Source organism: Schistocerca piceifrons, chromosome 2 (assembly GCF_021461385.2).
Source record: "Schistocerca piceifrons isolate TAMUIC-IGC-003096 chromosome 2, iqSchPice1.1, whole genome shotgun sequence".
Lineage (NCBI taxonomy): Eukaryota > Metazoa > Arthropoda > Insecta > Orthoptera > Acrididae > Schistocerca > Schistocerca piceifrons.
In genome coordinates this window covers 59,599,949-59,619,298 of record NC_060139.1, presented here as the reverse complement: position 1 = coordinate 59,619,298, position 19,350 = coordinate 59,599,949, and the positions used below count along the sequence as shown (strand labels likewise).

At 42.9% G+C, this 19,350-nt stretch overlaps 1 protein-coding gene across 1 annotated transcript in view; it reads left to right on the top strand.

Annotated features, from left to right (window-relative positions):
• LOC124775147 (potassium/sodium hyperpolarization-activated cyclic nucleotide-gated channel 1) overlaps positions 1 to 19,350 on the top strand; it is a 1,234,094-nt gene that overhangs the window by 710,216 nt on the left and 504,528 nt on the right. The window contains exon 9 of the mRNA XM_047249987.1: positions 3,916 to 4,557. Coding sequence (XP_047105943.1) covers positions 3,916 to 4,557 — 642 coding nt within the window. The remainder of the gene's footprint in view (positions 1 to 3,915; positions 4,558 to 19,350) is intronic.

The window sequence follows — 19,350 nt, the reverse complement described above, 5'->3', positions numbered from 1 at the left end:
TCTATGGCAGCTGACACTCAGAAACTGCACTTTCAGCATGGCGCGACTGATTGGAGTTAGGTAGTGGACATCCTCTGGCGAACCTGACAGCCCAGATGGGATCCCATGGAGAAAAATGCTGCTGTCAGACACTCTGACGGGGAAGGGGGGGTTGGGTCCTTTGACAGACGGATAAGAGATAGATGGAGACATGAGGGTGGCTGTTCAGTCCCCCAGGTGGAGACGAATCATCATGAGGAGAGGTTCTGTATAATGACAGAAATAAGGTGAGGGTATGGTTCACTGAGTAGTGATGGTTCAACAAGATCGTTTGAGTTTTGAAAGTACAAACGAAATGCCAGATGAGGCTGGTGGAGGTCAGGTGAGAGGGAATCATGTGGATGAGTGCGTTGCCATTGGAGGCTCCAAAGAAATTAAATTCTGTAGACCCTCAAGTGCATGCAGTTGTGCAAAGATTTGGATGATTTGAGAAATGATTGCAGATAGCATACTGAAGAAGAAATGAAAGTGCTACTGGCATCGACTGCGATCAACCAGGAAGAATCCAGAAAAGGGCCAGTTCGTACAAAGAGGAATATATACTACGCCAAGGAAAGGATCAACAGGCTATTGATGCCTTTCTGTTTTGACAGGTGGTGAAGGAGGCAAATACCTTTGAGATGGTAGTCTTCAGCCTACACCAGTAGACATGTTCTCTTGGAAACCATTTGGTAAGGACGACTCCCCAACAGCGCTCTTAGAGGAGGTCCAGGATGCACCAGTGGAGGGAACTGGATATCACCATGCAGATACCCCCATCATCTCCTTGCAGAAACAGGCCATTCCAAAGGGTGGACAGCTCATGGCGATTAAACCAGTATGCCTTCACATCAGGCTATATGAGATGTTTCTCAACCTGTGGTTGCCCATGTTGGATGAGATGGGGGACCTCCCAGAGCACCATGTCTTTGGTAGTGTGCTAGCTGGTGAGCTGTGCATCAATGGCTAGCTGTCCAAGGCATGTGCAGCTGTGCACTCGGTATGAAAACAGACTTCAGGAAGTCTATATCCTGACCTACAGGAAGACGTTTGCATCGTGTGAGACCCAACATTGTAGGTGGTGCATTGTCTTGGTGAGGATCATATTCTGTTAGGCAGCTGGTCAGAACAAGACCTGCTTCAAAGCATGAAAAGCTTTCTCAAAAGAGGGTATCCACTTCCATGTGATGTTGGCTCTAAGCACAATGGGACTTAACTCCATGTGATGTTCTTCCAGAGTAATGCTTCCACTGTAGCGGCAACGTGCAGGATTAACTGTCGATAATAATTGGGTTGCCCGAGAACTGACCTTAACTGCAACGTGTCCAGGAGGCTGGCTATTTTTGCATGGCTGTGTAGTGTGGGGTGGCCCTGATTCCGCTTGCACTGCATATGTGTCCCAAGGATTTTTTAGGTTAAACTGGAAACTGGCCTTGGCAAAGATGGTGAATAATGCGTCTAAACTCTTTTCCATGGGTGAGCCGTCTTTGCGTGCCATGATAATATCATCCAAGTAGTTTACTTTCTCTGGGACATCATGGATGATCTTCTCCATGTATTTTTGAAAAATCGCCAGAGCCCATGTGATGCCAAACGGGAGGCAGCTATTTTGGAATGATCCATATGGGGTGTTTAGCATGTACACTTTCTGAGATTCTGCAGCCAATGTAAGCTGTAAGTATGCATCATGCAAGTCTGTCTTTGCAAACACATTGTACACAGCCATACACTCCACAATATCTTCTAGCTTCGGTATTAGATAAACATCCACCATTACCGGTGCACTAGCAGTAGCTTTAAAATCGCGACAGCCGCGCAGAGCCGGAAAAACTAGACTACACTGAGGCATGTCTTGACGGTCGGTTCCATACCACTTGTCCAGAAGGAGTTTTAATAATTACGCGTGGTAATGGAACGTAAGTCCGATGCGAAATAGTACAGTGTCTTTGTGAAACCACAGCCAACATGAAAGAACCGAGCTACCAGGGGCTCAAAAGGCAATGGGCAAAAACCAAGGACTGCAACCACCGTATCGAACCAAAACACGAGAGGGACGCTACAGAGACCCAAACAACCCAAGAGGTCGCAGAGAGACGCGAAGGTTAAACTAAACAGGTCCCAACCTAGGTCAACCCCGGGAAAGACAGCAACTTGCACACACACACACACACACACACACACACACACACACACACACTACTTGGAAGATGTAAGGAAATATCTACAAAAAACACTAGGAGGGCCTTCAGTTTAACTGAATAAATATGAAACAATTGTCACCAAGACGATACTATCCAGGCTCATTCTTTTTGGAATTCAGTTATTCCATCGGTCAGAGTTCTGTAACTAGCATCAAAATTAGTGTCCGGGGTCACAGCGCTACAGCCACTCCACCGATTACCACAAGTCACAGAAAATCACTAAGTAGTGGAAAACACCAGGGCAAATGATGATCCCTTTCGACTGAATGCAAACGCCTGTGGGCCTTTCGTTCTGAAACCATACGGGAACTCGTCCTGTGCGTTCTAGCAGCCGCTTGCTAACTCCCGCTGCCACTTCCGTCAAGCCAGGGCTGGTCCACTCCACAGCCTCGAATCCGTCGCTCCGTTCGCCGCACTGCCGATTGCGCTGTTTCACGTCCACTGTCGCTGAAATCGAGTTGCCACTGTTGAGGCAAACGCCTGCACCAGAACACCAACATCTCTGAATCGAACAAACAAAGGACAGACAGACCCCGGGATCTTGTAGGAAGCTGAGCTGCATGACTCATTATTAATACATAACCCTTTGTTATCTAATTTTTAGCATGTTTATAGACTATCTGAGTTGCTTTTATGGTCGATGTCCTCTTTATAGTACCGTTTCTCGAAATCTGGTTGTTTTACATTTGTTTTTGTTGTCATTGAAAAATAACAAATTTATCACAACTTTCGTGTGTGTTTAAATTATAAAATAATAACATTATCCATATTATGGATGTGCAAATTGTCTACCCCTTAATGCCAATTTGTTTTACGGTTCCATAACAACACGATAAATAACTAAGTTTCATTGTTTTTACGTACTTCAGTACGAAAAATAATTTGATGCAGTTCTCCGTGCAAGTCCATTCTGAGTAAACCAATTCACCTTCGCATAATTACAACAACCTCGATATATTTTCAGCTGCTTACTTTAGTAAAGCCTTGATCTCCTTCTGTAGGTGGTACCCTTCGCACTTGCATACACTATTAAAACTAATAATTGTGATTCAACGTTTCTTCTATCAACAGACCCCTTCTTTTAGTGGTGCTGAAACACGCCTTTTCCCCAGTTCGCTTCAGTACCTCTTCATTAGTTTATCAACCCATCAGATCATCAGCATTCTTCTGGAACATTACATTTAAAACCTGCCATTCTCTTGTCGTCTATTCTGCAATAGTGCACTTTTCACTTCAGTGCAGGGTTTCATTCCTGACAGATACTTCCGGAATAGGTTCAAAATGATTCAAATGGTTCTGAGCACTATAGGACTTGACATCTGAGGTCATCAGTCCCCTAGAACTTAGAACTACTTAAACCTAACTAACCTAAGGACATCACACACATCCATGCCCGAGGCAGGATTCAAACCTGCGACCGTAGCAGTAGCGCGGTTCCGGACTGAAGGGCCTAGAACCGCTCAGCCACCGCATCCGGCTCCGGAATAGGCATCGTAACACTTAAATTTGCATTGGACCTTAAAATATTGCTCTTCTCGCAGAAACATTTTGTTGCTATTGCAAGCTTTCCGTCAGCATCACAGGATTAAAATTTACTACACTAAGCCCCGTTTGATGAGAAACCAATTTTTATCATTCCGTTTAATACGGTTCCCAAAGAGTTGATGAGTTCCATTCAGTCTTTTCCTCATTGCAGGCGAGACGATCGTGGTGTGGTTCTGCCTCGACTACCTGGCAGACTTCCTGTACCTGGCCGACATCGTGTTCCACTTCCGAACTGGTTACCTCGAGGACGGCGTGCTGCAGACGGACTCGACCAAGCTCCGCCACCACTACATGAACTCCACCACGTTCTACATCGACTGCCTGTGCCTGCTGCCGCTCGACTTCCTGTACCTTTCGATCGGCTTCAACTCCATCCTGCGGTCGTTCCGCCTCGTCAAAATCTACCGCTTCTGGGCCTTCATGGACCGCACCGAGCGGCACACCAACTACCCGAACCTGTTCCGGTCCACCAGCCTCATCCACTACCTGCTGGTGATCTTCCACTGGAACGGCTGCCTGTACCACATCATCCAGAAGAACAACGGTTTCGGCAGCAAGAACTGGGTGTACAACGACAGCGAAAGCGCCGACGTGGTGAAACAGTACCTGCAGAGCTACTACTGGTGCACGCTGGCGCTGACCACCATCGGCGACCTGCCGAGGCCTCGCAGCACCGGCGAGTACGTCTTCGTGATCGCGCAGCTGCTGTTCGGCCTGCTGCTGTTCGCCACCGTGCTCGGACACGTCGCCAACATCGTCACCAGCGTCAGCTCCGCGCGCAAGGAGTTCCAGGGTGAGTACCTCTGCACTGCTCTCTCTCTCCGTAGTCTCCAGTTTCCTCCATTGCTTAGCGATCGCTGGTGCGTAAAATGTGACTTTTTCTGTTGGCGGTAACTACTTCATATTTATTGATTGTTTGGGCAGGTTATATCCTTTTTGAGTCTGGACCATCTATTGTGCCATAAACTGAATTTCAAGTCATTGCGAGTTCATCATCAGATATAGGTGTTACAGGAACCTTATTCTTTGGAATACATGATGACTAACTGAAAAGCTCAGCTGCCGACAGGTGTTGTTGATATACCTCGATGTGGACAGCTGAAAATGTGTGCCCCGACCGGGACCCGAACCCGGGATCTCCTGCTTATATGGCAGACGCTCTATCCATCTGAGCCACCGAGGACACAGATGAATAGCGCGACTGCAGGGACTTATCCCTTGCATGGTTCCAGTGAGACTCACATTCCCAACTGTCCACAATTCTACATATGTATTGTACCTTATAGACATTTGCCCACCCACTCATTAATCGCGCACGCTTTGGCGATTCCCGTAAGAGTTTGGGCAACCTGTGCGCATTCGCACAGACGAAAGTCAATGGCTGGGTAGCCTTTAACTATATATACGAAGACAGTAACTTGCTCTCGAAAGAACAGTTACTGTTGATGACCGTGCAGCTTTTCCCTGGAATGAATGATGACTAACTGAAAACCTCAGCTGCCGACAGGTGTTGTTGATATTCGATGTAGACAGCTGAAAATGTGTGCCCCGACCGGTAGAACAAGTTACTGTCTTCGTATATATAGTTAAAGGCTACCCAGCCAGTCACCTTCGTCTGTGCGAATGCGCACAGGTTGCCCAAACTCTTACGGGAATTGCCAAAGCGTGCGCGATTAATGAGTGGGTGGGCAAATGTCTATAAGGTACAATACATATGTAGAATTGTGGACAGTTGGGAATGTGAGGCTCACGGGAAGCGTGCAAGAGATAAGTCCCTGCAGTCGCGCTATTTGTCTGTGTCCTCGGTGGCTCAGATGGACAGAGCGTCTGCCATGTAAGCAGGAGATCCCAGGTTTGGGTCCCGGTCGGGGCACACATTTTCATCTGTCCACATCGAGGTATATCAACAACACCTGTCGGCAGTTGAGGTTTTCAGTCAGTCATCATTTATTCCAGGGAAAAGCTGCACGGTCATCAACAGTAACTGTTCTTTCGAGAACAAGTTACTGTCTTCGCTTATTCTTTGGACCACTTGATACTAGACGCTAGCACCGTGGTTCTGGAGAAATAACTAAAACTCGGGCATAAGTTACCGTAATGTTTCCGAAACGAAAAGATCGTTACGTTTAAATTACATTTAACTGACTCGTGGTATCCATATCAAATTAAATCCGATAACGTACATTATAGCCAGCTTAGACACACAGAAAAACACACACACAAACACACACACACACACACACACACACACACACACACACACACACACACATAAACACACACATAGTATTCAGGTGTACTTTATTTCACAGGAAACAAACACTGAAAGTAAGTAAAACGATTATGAAGATGCTGTTAGTTACCACACTTTATGTCGGATGCCTCAGCAGCAGGAAAATTTTCTGTGATTGTTTCTAAATTTCTCACACACGTGCTGTTTAATATAATACACGTTGTTTAACATACGAGGGTTGGAATTTTAATAGTTCCAACTATTTATTTACAGCTCGTACAAAACAGAGAAGTGTTTCAAAGTTTTACTGACCTTCATTGCAGTCATAGCATTGTGTTTAACCCATTGCCAGCGATATAGAAGTCGTGGGATACTCTCAGCAGTGCCAGTTGTGTTGACAGTTCGAGCGGCGTAGTCTATTGCCCGACGAATTTGTAGCAGTTCTGAAGCGAATGCCGTGAAGTGTTTCCTTCAGTTTAGAAATGGAGTTGAACTTATGAGGGCTTAAGTCAGAGGAGTACAGTAGATAGTATAGAAGTCAGCAGCCCCATCAGTCAAACAAATCAGTAACAGCTTGCACTGTACGTGCTTGAGCATTGTCTTGCAAAATGATGGTCAGGTCCGGCAGAAAGTGTCATCACTTCTGTATTTATGCTGTTCATTTTTGGAACACAACCTACGACCAGCTTAGAGACAGAAGTGATGACACTTTCTGCAGGACCTGACCATCATTTTGCAGGACAATGGTCAAGCACATACAGTGCAAGCTGTTACTGATTTGTTTGACAGATGGGGCTGCTAAGTGCTATACTGCCTACTGCACTCCCCTGACTTAATTCCTCGTAAGTTCAACTCAGTTTCTAAACTGAAGGAAACACTTCATGGCATTCGCTTCAGAATTGCTACAAATCCGTTGGGCAATAGACCACGCCGCTCGAATTGTCAACACAACTGGCACTGCTGAGAGTATCCTACGGCTTCCATATCGCTGGCAACGGGTTATACACAATGCTGGTGACTACCTTGAAGATCAGTAAAACTTTGAAACACGTATGTATTTTGTAAGAGCTGTAAATAAATAGTTGCCGCTATTAATGATCCAACTGTAACCTCAGCGTGACACAGTACTCGTTAAAGCCTGTACTTCCGGTGGGAGCCCAGTAGACTCATGATCTAAGGTGTTCATGACATTCTCAAATTCCGATATAAATCTACCCCAGACTCTAAATCATGTCCCTTCCTGTTTTTTCCACAACGCACCTTGGTCGACTGTGACATCGTCCCTAGATACGTTCCTGACCTGTGAACCATTTATATCTGGTGGCTTTCTCGGTTTCTGGAGTTCAAAGTCTTTACTTACTTGAACTCTTTGCAAAATAGACACTGAGTCGTCCGGTGGCTCCTTTTTTCTGTGTTCAGTTTCAATATCAGGGTTTTGTTTTGAAACTTCGTCATCAGTAGGTAAAATACCGCATGCAGCTGTATTCCCATTATTTTCACTAGTACTGAAATACCCGTCATCTGAACTATCGTCATTATCCGGCCATTCTGGATCGCTTTCAGGTTCTAACATAAAAGCTTTCTGAGACAGGCACTAAGTTCTCCCTCTGCATTGTCGTCAGGCTTTGATTTTAACCCAATATCCTCTTTTCGCAAAACGACCTCATTATCAGCTGTACTCACATCCACTATTACTTCATATTTAGTGTAATCCTTGTGAACTTCAGTTACTCGTAGGTAATTACCTGCCCCTTCCCTACGGTGACTTTTGGTAACAACTTGTACTGTTGGCGGATCGTTAACAGAAGTTTCTTCCTCGTCGATGCTTAGGGTTTCATCCTCCAATTCCTTCCTATCTTTAACCATCGTCCTATCGGCAGTACGCGTACTTTGCGCAGCGCTATTTACTCCCTTCTCCTTAAATTCGGGCCACGTCATCTTATGGACGTCCCTACTATTTCCGTTTTCACTAATTAAACTCCTTGCCTCATATTCCATCTTAAAATCCTCCCACTCACATTGCTTGAGGCCCTTGTACAGATCGTCGATCTGCACATGCCAATCAGTTACTTCGGCTAATTCATTCTCGCCATTTGCTTCATTGCTGACACTGCTAACTGCACCTCTCTGTGTATCCACTGTTCCATCTACTATTTCCTTCGCCACGGAATTACCACACGTACTGTATTCACCAGCTCTTACGGCAATGTTCGTACCTAATTTTGCCGCCTTGCTAGCGACTTCTCTCTGAACAGCTGGTCTGCTAGGCTGGGCCGTTGCACTCTGATGCTCCACTCGCCTGTTAACATGTAGCGCACTGCATGGCGAAGATGAATCATCTGCGCACGCACCTGACGCTTGTTTCGCAACAACACGCTGCGTCCTGTCCCTAAGCTGTCTCATAACTTTACTGTCAGTCTGGTAATGTTTCTTAAATCGGGGCCGGTATGTTCTGTCTGCTTCCGTTTGGCCCGCAACGTTCGCGGAAATCAGTTTCCCACGTCGTTATTATTTTGCGCTGTGTACCCTCTACCGCGACCTGGATAACCCCCTCTTCCTCTTCCTCTGCCTCTACCTCTCTGTATCATGTTGACGCGAAAACCATCACCGTCATTCCTCTCGTTATTATTGCGGTTATTCCTGTTACTAAAATTCTGATAATTGGCATAACTTTCGCGCCAGTGGTCTTCGTCTTCGACCCTTTCGAGAAACGCTTGGAAGCTGCGATGATTGCTTCCCACATATCTCTTCGAATCTTCTGGAAGCTTTTTATATAGCTCCTATACGATTTCAGAATCAGATCTTCTCCCTCTTAAATGTGTCAACTTTCGGTACCAATATTCACAGAAATCTTTCAAAGAATTCCTGCCCCTGTTATCATGAAGTTTTGCCATGATAAACTCGCGCCACAAATGATCCTGTTTTTGTTCGGACCAGTATTATTCTATAAACTTTTGTTTAAGCTCTTCGAACGTCATTAGTTCGGTATTCAAGTTAATTTCCCCAGCGCTTAGCATCACCTGCCAAGGCGCTAATTACTACGTTTATCTTCTCCTGACCAGATAAGTGTTGAGGAAACATTCTCTCGTAATTTTTGATGAAATCCAACGGAAGCCATCCGTTATGTTTCTTGGCGGGATCGAAGCGTTCCTCACCTTCCAACAGCTTCGTAAGTGGCGTGTCATTACAGACCACGCCATGCCTATCGTTGATTTTACTCCCGAGATCGAAAATTTTGCCTTGAATTTTCGATGTGTTTTGTTCACACTTTTGTACACATCCGGTAACTTGTTCGCCTAAATTTCTTTCAGTATCTGACACTGCCTTTTTCAACCGTGAGATTCCATGTTGTCATTCGTTTACGATCTCAGTTTTAAGACCGAAAACTTTCTCGTCTTTTTTTGTTTCAACTAGAGGCTCTACTTTCTCTTGGATGTTGAGAATTTCGACATCAAACCTACTGTTAATGTTGTCAATTTCCCCATGCATAGTATTCATATTTTTATTAATTGTGTCAATTTCAGATTTCATAGTATTTATTGCAGAACTTAAATTAGCCACTTTTTGTTCTATCTGTTCGATTTGTTTACTAATTTTAATTCCTTGTTCTTCGATCTGTGCTTTAAGCTGACCATTCTGTGTTTTGAGCTGAACATCGACATGTGTTATGAGTTGATCAACATGTGTTTTAAGCTGCTCGTCAACGTGTGTTTGAAGCTGATCATTCTGTCCTGCAATTTGTTTGGTTAATCGTTCAAATAAGTCGTTCATGCTTAAAATTTTCACACTGTTTTGTTCTACGGAATCGGTGCGTTCCGATTCAACTTCAAAATTTTCTTTCGGTTCTTTCTATACCTGTGGTGAATCAAACATGTCAGTGGATTCGTTCACATACCCACTATCATCTACAAAGTCATCTTCTACTTCCTGTTTTATTGTTGCTGTGTTTGAGGCGATCTTGATATTTCAATCTGTTCGTTAACATGTTCGTGGTATTGTATGTACGCCAATTGTCTACGGCCAGCGCCACCTGTTATGTGGCCGCGTAAACTCCTGTCATTGCCAGCCGCTCGGCACATCTACTGTGTCTACGTTCTTGTCCATACTGAACGCAAGTTACACCTCACTACCGTACTAACTTAATCATAGCTAACACTTGGTTCAAGAATCATAAAAGAAGGTTGTATACCTGGAAGAATCCTGGAGATACTTAAAGGTATCAGATAGATTATATAATAGTAAGACAGAGATTTAGGAACCAGGTTTTAAATTGTAAGACATTTCCAGGGGCAGATGTGGATTCTGACCACAATCTATTGGGTATGAACTGCAGATTGAAACTGAAGAAACTGCAAAAAGGTGGGAATTTAAGGAGATGGGACCTGGATAAACTGAAAGAACCAGAGGTTGTACAGAGTTTCAGAGAGAGCATAAGGGAACAGTTGACAGGAATGGGGGAAAGAAATACAGTAGAAGAAGAATGGGTAGCTCTGAGGGATGAAGTAGTGAAGGCAGCAGAGGATCAAGTAGGTAAAAAGACGAGGGCTAATAGAAATCCTTGGGTAACAGAAGAAATATTGAATTTAATTGATGAAAGGAGAAAATATAAAAATGCAGTAAATGAAGCAGGCAAAAAGGAATACAAACGTCTCAAAAATGAGATCGACAGGTGGTGCAAAATGGCTAAGCAGGAATGGCTAGAGGACAAATGTAAGGATGTAGAGGCTTGTCTCACTAGGGGTAAGATAGATACTGCCTACAGGAAAATTAAAGAGACCTTTGGAGAAAAGAGAGCCACTTGTGTGAATATCAAGAGCTCAGATGGCAACCCAGTTCTTAGCAAAGAAGGGAAGGCAGAAAGGTGGAAGGAGTACATAGAGGGTTTATAGAAGGGCGATGTACTTGAGGACAATATTATGGAAATGGAAGAGGATGTAGATGAAGATGAAATAGGAGATAAGATACTGCGTGAAGAGTTTGACAGAGCACTGAAAGACCTGAGTCGAAACAAGGCCCCGGGAGTGAACAACATTCCATTAGAACTACTGATGGCCTTGGGAGAGCCAGTCATGACAAAACTCTACCATCTGGTGAACAAGATGTATGAGACAGGCGAAATACCCACAGACTTCAAGAAGAATATAATAATTCCAATCCCAAAGATAGCAGGTGTTGACAGATGTGAAAATTACCGAACTATCAGTTTAATAAGTCACAGCTGCAAAATACTAATGCGAATTCTTTACAGACGAATGGAAAAACTGGTAGAAGTGGACCTCGGGGAAGATCAGTTTGGATTCCGTAGAAATGTTGGAACACGTGAGGCAATACTGACCTTACGACTTATCTTAGAAGAAAGATTAAGGAAAGGCAAACCTACGTTTCTAGCATTTGTAGACTTAGAGAAAGCTTTTGACAATGTTAACTGGAATACTCTCTTTCAAATTCTGAAGGTGGCAGGGGTAAAATACAGGGAGCGAAAGGCTATTTACAATTTGTACAGAAACCAGATGGCAGTTATAAGAGTCGAGGGGCATGAAAGGGAAGCAGTGGTTGGGAAGGGAGTGAGACAGGATTGTAGCCTCTCCCCGATGTTATTCAATCTGTATATTGAGCAAGCAGTAAAGGAAACAAAAGAAAAATTCGGAGTAGGTATTAAAATTCATGGTGAAGAAGTAAAAACTTTGAGGTTCGCCGATGACATTGCAATTCTGTCAGAGACAGCAAAGGACTGGGAAGAACAGTTGAACGGAATGGACAGTGTCTTGAAAGGAGGCTATAAGATGAACATCAACAAAAGCAAAACGAGGATAATGGAATGTAGCCAAATTAAATCAGGTGATGCTGAGGGAATTAGATTAGGAAATGAGACACTTAAAGTAGTAAAGGGGTTTTGCTATTTAGGAAGCAAAATAACTGATGATGGTCGAAGTAGAGAGGATATAAAATGTAGACTGGCAATGGGAAGGAAAGTGTTTCTGAAGAAGAGAAATTTGTTAACATCGAATATAGATTTAAGTGTCAGGAAGTCGTTTCTGAAAGTATTTGTATGGAGTGTAGCCATGTATGGAAGTGAAACATGGACGATAACCAGTTTGGACAAGAAGAGAAGAGAAGCTTTCGAAATGTGGTGCTACAGAAGAATGCTGAAGATAAGGTGGGTAGATCACGTAACTAATGAGGAGGTATTGAATAAGATTGGGGAGAAGAGAAGTTTGTGGCACAACTTGAGTAGAAGAAGGGATCGGTTGGTAGGGCATGTTTTGAAGCATCAAGGGATCACAAATTTAGCATTGGAGGGCAGCGTGGAGGGTAAAAATCGTAGAGTGAGACCAAGAGATGAATACACTAAGCAGATTCAGAAGGATGTAGGTTGCAGTAGGTACTGGGAGATGAAGAAACTTGCACTGGATAGAGTAGCATGGAGAGCTGCATCAAACCAGTCTCAGGACTGAAGACCACAACAACAACAACCGTACTTGATGTTCACTGCTATTTACATCACTAAATATTATTGCAATTCATGCCACGGAACATCCACTGTTCGGTACTCACGTTAATTTATGACCGACAACAAGTGGATGTCCTGTCACGGTCGCCACTTGTAACCTCCGCGTGACACAGTACTCGTTAAAGCCTGTACTATGGTAAGTGAGCGGGGTTCACCTTATGAGAAAGGATTTTTGTATAGAAATCGACCGCGTGTACCTGAATGGTGGCAAATCAGACTTACAACCACTCTGTAATAACAATGATCCGTCAAGCAAGTTCGAAATGCAATTACACGTCAGGATGGACCAAAAGCAACATTGAAGATGCTACCAATTTGATAATAATACGGTCGCCAGCCTAATTAGTCATTAACTGAGTTTCTTCCCTGTACAAGTTGGTAGATATTCATGCAAAACAACAGGTAGTAACACTGCATAATGTAGTAGAATTTTAGAACCAGGAAATCTATTGAACTGATAGTTTCACGTTCTGTACTGATATGGAAAAACCATGAATACATAACACTACACTACAATGTACACTACAAAACTTTATACTATCTATTAATCTGATTAAAATCGGGCATAGGTTACCCTAGAAATAGCACTTTCGTGACACACACAAAATGTCAATTTTGTTAAAGATAAAACATTGATAAATTTTGACTTTTATATTGACTTTAACTTTTGCTGGTCAAACCAATTTAGAACGCTTCAGAATTCAAATGAATGAAAAAAGGGGGGGGGGGGACCTTGAAACTGTTATGATCACTGTATAAAAGAAACTGATTACTGAATTTATTATGCGTTCAAGATTTCCAGTATATACGTTACTACTCTTCTCATCTTATTTACTGCTCATTTAAATACCTTTATATCTGTCTCGAAATAATTAAACTTCATTACTATATCAATATTAAAGTTATCTTTCAACTTCGTTAGACCTTCGTTATTCATTTACTGGTTTATTAACAAAACACTTCTTTAAACACCATTCTAACATAGCAAGGTCTGCCAATAATTATTATTAACACAAAATTTAATTTTTCATTTCGGGACACTCGGATTGCACAATAGTTGGAAAGGACCCTGTCTAGGTTAGTTGTGAGGATAATTAAATGACGGGGAAGTTCTGATCCATACGAATACAGTACTAAAAGTTTCAGCCTGCTAGTATCGATGCGGCGGTTGGCGGGCGGCGAGATAGCGAAGCACGGAGCACACATACAACCACAGCTATGGCTCTTGACGTATCGGCACTTTAATTCTTCTTAGCGTCGCAATACTTTTCCATTTAGTGCCTATGGAATTTTGACATGCTGTGTGGGCGTTGGAACAGCATACCTGAGGCTCAGTGAAGCTATGTTATCCAGGAGAGCCTCCTCGCTCCAGAAGGTGTTGCTCAAACCGGTGCCAAACTCCAACTACCACTGAGCCCGTTGTGCCGTGCAATGCCCGCGTGCATTTTCCCGCGCTCACCTGCCATCCACCTTTTACCGCTTCCTGATAGGCCGGGTATTCACCCGAGGTTTTGCATTCTACATATCCTAACACATTGCCTACCTATGGACCAGACGCACAGTTACAATTTTAAACATCTTACAACAGTCTCAACATTTGTTACATTTCAATTCTATTACAATATTACTTGACATTTGACATGAACATTGATATTCACACTGAAACTTGTTTACAGTTTTCTTAACATAATGACGTGAAACAAAAAAGAAATGAAGTCAGAACATCAATTACACAAGTTTATCGAAAAATCTGTAGAAAAGAAAATTACTTATATGTACAATAGTACAGCGTCGTTGTTGTTACACAACCCTCGTATTAAAGGGAAAGCTATGGTGATACAAATGAAGTACGGCTTACCATGACAACCTTACAACAAAAGTCGATCTTAACTTTTTTTGCTTCTTCCAAGGGTTCAAATGTGGTATCTTGCCCACTCGTGTAATATAGGGTGCCTAGGGTGCTGCGTCCTCGGATAGCTAAACAACATTCAAGCAAATCTTATTAATGGAGATTATTACAGTAAATTGAATTGAGAATACTCAACTTTGCCTTTTCACACACAGGTGTCGAAAGCAATTGCCGACGTGCAATTAATCAATGCCCTTCGCTGTATACAATTTCCATGCAAGCAATTAATATAAGGCACAAGTCTCAGCTAAACAGTTACGGTGAAAGCTTGTCTTCTAGTGCGGCTCTTCTAGTGCCGCCGAGGTTCGCTGCAGCGGCGGTTGTATTCTCTTCGGATAGAGGCCGCTCCTGTCGTGGTATTCTCCTAGTCAGCGTTCTATTGACAGCCTTCTCTGATGCAACGTTTCGGGCCGAAGTGCCGGCGCTTGATGTTACGCCAGAACATGAAGGATATGTTTGAGTTGAACTAACCGAGCTTTTTTTTGTTCATGATTTCCAAGGCTTGTCATTAACAACTTAAAATGTGTTTATCTTTATTCAAATAAACCAATGTTCGTTTCATGTACTGTACCTGGGCTGTTTACTTGTGGACTACCTGCGACGGACTCATCACTGGGAGTGGAACTCCAGAACTGTCGTCGTTGTTGATTTCTCAGGAGAGAGATTAAGTACCGAATTCTGTTACATCGTTCGCTCCACATTGGATGGATCATGCTTTCCTAATTGAGGATGCGTCACACTAGATGAGTACTCTGACTCCCTGGAAGTGGATTACAGCCTGTTCCATACATTCGATTCTTTGTTCGACTACTTCCCCAGTCACCATTCAGTGGCCTCGACTACTCGAGGCGGCTTTCGCCTTGATTTTGTAATCACTGAAATAATATCATCTAAAAGGGCCACCTGCACGAATTGGCAATCCTATAGAATGCAGAAGTTTCTGCAGGACATATTGCCTTCCACTTAAGCCGTTCTGGTGATGTATATGTTCGTGGTAAAAGACACGCAGTATAACAACGAAGCCAAGATATCAGGTAATATCCTTTCTATATTTATTGTAACTTCATTTGCCAATAGTCATTTTCATTGTTCTTTCGATGACTTAGTGAACGTTGCATATTGAAAGGTACCGAAGATTGTTGGTTGAGCTTTAGAAAATGCAGCATAATAAGGAAAATAAATTAGTAACATTTGGTACATTTTGTTTCTTTGGGTTGAGTGGAGAGGGCAAGCTAGTGGAAGCAGTTCGAAACATTTTTATTGTGTACTAGTTGAGCTGCATCAACGAAATCAAATCGAAAAGAAACCGGCTTTCATAATGACGCTTTTGACATTTACCACCGTAGTCCACTACAGTGTGCCCGTGTGGCAAATGTAATGAACTGCGAAAATTTAAAATTTGTTCAAACTTTGCATTCAGTCGCGAATGTTGGAGAAAAAAGAAAGAGAAAACGATTAGGGGTTAAATTCCTGTAGGGGACGACGTCATTAGACACGAAACAGAAGCTCGGATTGCGATGTTTGGGTAACGAAATCAGACGTACCCTTTCAATGATAAGACGCAAGCATTTATCTTAAATAACTTGAGGAAATCTGAAAAAAAGGCCAGTGTCAGTCCACAAAACGCAATGTCAGTTTCGTACTTATTTTTGTCTGCGTTGCTATCCAAAACACGATAATAATGTTTACAGCTCCTTTCACTTGCGTTACCCCTCCACTCAATCCAGATAAACAAAATGTACCAAATGTTAAGGACTTATTTTCCTTATTACGCTGCATTTTCTAACCCTTAACCAACACTCTTCAGTACCTTTCAATATGCAACGTTCAGTGAGTCAACGAAAGAACAAAGAAAATGACTAGTGGCAAGTATACTTACAATAAATATTGAAAGTAAAGTACCCAGTATCTTGGCTTCGTTCTTATACTGTGTGTCTTATGGAACAGACTGTAATCCGCTCCCAGGGAGTCAGATTTCTCATATAGTGGGACGCAGCCTCCATCAGGAAAACATGATTCACTAATGTGGAGCTAAAGATGTAACAGAATTCGATACTTAATCTCTCTTGAGTAACCAACAACGACGAAAAGTCTGGAGTTGCGCTCCCAGTGATTTGTCCATCACAGGAGGTCCACAAGTACACAGCCCCGGTACAGTACATAAAACAAACATAAGCGTCTTTGAATGAAGAGGAACACATGTTAAGTTATTTATGACAAGCCTTGGGAATCATGAACAAAAATAAGCTCGGTTTGTTGAACTAAAGCATACCCTTCAACCCTTGGAAGGAGAAAACTAAGTTTATGGTTCAGAGCTATCTTAATTAAAGAAAGTCGAAATAAACTCTTCTGAGTAGAATAAAAAAAATAAATAAATAAAATAAACAGTCCAACTGTCTTGTAAGAAGGAGAAGAAAGTACTGTACTAAGCCTTGGCACACTCTTAACTTAAGTTCTTAATACACTACACTGACTAAGTAGACTCCTTAGCTCACTTCGTACTTATGAAGTCTGTTCAAAGTTCACAATAGTTTTAGGAAAAGGCCGAGGTCTGACAGAAAATGTAAACGTCTCAAACGTAAAAACAAAGTCCTCCAAGGAACAGTTAGAGTCTAGGTTTCAAATAATAATTTTCTAACTCAGCGGAGGCCGAACTACCGGCGATCACAGAAATATTACGAATCCAATAATCACTCCTGACGACGGAGCCACGTCTTCTTTAATGGCACCACGCTGCAGGATCCAGGTCGAGATGGCTGGTTCGAACGTTGATTTCAGCGTAGTGGCGACCTCTCAGTGCCTGACTGTGGAAACGCATGAGCATTCGCCGGCAGGCACGGGAAGCGTGCTCAGAGGGAACTGAATCCCCAGGGTCCTTGCGCCCGCGGCAGAGTACGTTCGGTCTTACTTCCTGTCACTTGGCTGGCGTAAGAAAAAGGTCCGTGGCACTAGCAACTTCTGCCGACGCTTTCGTCGCCATCTGGTGATCGAGTGTGCAGCGGAAGCCCCCGAATGTCTTCTGCAATAAGTTAGGCTGCCCGAGTAACTGTGATGTAGTGTGGGTTGCAAACTGCATAGGCGCAAGGCCAACCCACAACACTTAGCACAGTTTTTCGTATCGTTATTTCTAGCTTAAACAGGCAAACATCTCGCTACTGGTGGAATATACCGACATTTAACGTCTGTTGGTGTCATTTCAAGTTCAAACATCTCACTACTGGTGAAAAAATTCTATATCTAAATTTGACTGTGCTTCACTCCTCGTGCAGCACAAAAGTTCAGGTCAGGTTGTTTCAAGTTTAAACATGCGCGCAATTTGTCACTTTTCAACTAAACCATATTTAACATATTTTTTGGTTAGTTAATAGGAACAGTAGCTGTTTGATACGAGTCACGGTTCACTACAAACATTTTTGTCAGACGTACAGATTCCAGTTGAGAGACTTCTTAAGTGGTAGTTGCCAAAAATTAGATATCCACCTCTGTTTATGCCTAATCGGTAATGACGTTCGGCGTTGTGTTCGACTCTCGGCCTGGTACGAACGTCACACTTCGTTAGCAGTGGCTGTACAAAACAGTTCGGCGTGTCATTTAAAGTCCAAACGTGAGCACAAATAGCTGTTCGTGAACTCTTCATATATTTAACGTCACTTGGTGCTAGACAGCGACGGCGAAAGGTGACTTTCGAGCTGCACATAGTAGATCCACGTGGAACATGAGTACAGTGAAATTAGTAGTGTTATGTTGTTGATTTTGAACTGTTGACGCTGTTAATCGCGTATTTTTCTTTTAACTTGTTAGTTCGTTATCCAGATTATGCAAAACCACTCACCATTTGAACGACGCGGAATAGGCGGTTGGGAAACCTTTTCGAGAGCAAGAATATTTCCAACTACCATAGAACCGTGGTGGACTTGATATTTATGGAAGGCCTCTTTTTCACAAAAAGATTTAGTTTTGACTAAGGTTCAGTGAATGACGTGAGTTACTGCTATTAGTTGTCTCAGGTGCCGTTGAGGGTGGTAAAACTTTTGAAATGTCACCTACAGTAATAAACTTAAGTTGCAAAACATTAAGGACTGATTCATTTCTAATAACGCGTTCCCTGTTATCTTTCATATTGTTGTTGTTGTTGTGGTCTTCAGTCCTGAGACTGGTCTGATGCAGCTCTCCATGCTAATCTATCCTGTGCAAGCTCCTTCATCTCCCAGTACCTACTGCAACCTACATCATTCTGAATCTGCTAAGTGTATTCATCTCTTGGTCTCCCTCTACGATTCTTTCCCTCCACACTGCCCTCCAATGCTAAATTTGTGACCCCTTGATGCCTCAGTACATGTCCTACCAACCGATCCCTTCTTCTAGTCAGGTTGTGCCACAAACTTCTCTTCTCCCCAATCCTATTCAATTCCTCCTCATTAGTTACGTGATCTACCCACCTAATCTTCAACATTCTTCTGTAGCACCACATTTCGAAAGCTTCTGTTCTCTTCTGGTCCAAGCTATTTATTGTCCATGTTTCACTTCCATATATGGCTACACTCCATACAAATACTTTCAGAAACGACTTCCTGACACTTAAATCTATACTCGATGTTAACAAATTTCTCTTTTTCAGAAACGCTTTCCTTGCCATTGCCAGTCTACATTTTATACCCTCTCTACTTCGACCACCATCACTTATTTTGCTCCCCAAATAGCAAAACTCCTTTACTACTTAAGGTGTCTCATTTTCTAATCTAATTCCCTCAGCATCACCCGACTTAATTCGACTACATTACATTATCCTCGTTTTGCTTTTGTTGATGTTCATCTTATATCTTCCTTTCAAGACACTGTACATTCCGTTCAACTGATCTTCCAAGTCCTTTGTTGTCTCTGACAGAATTACAATGTCATCGGCGAACCTCAAAGTTTTTATTTCTTCTCCCTG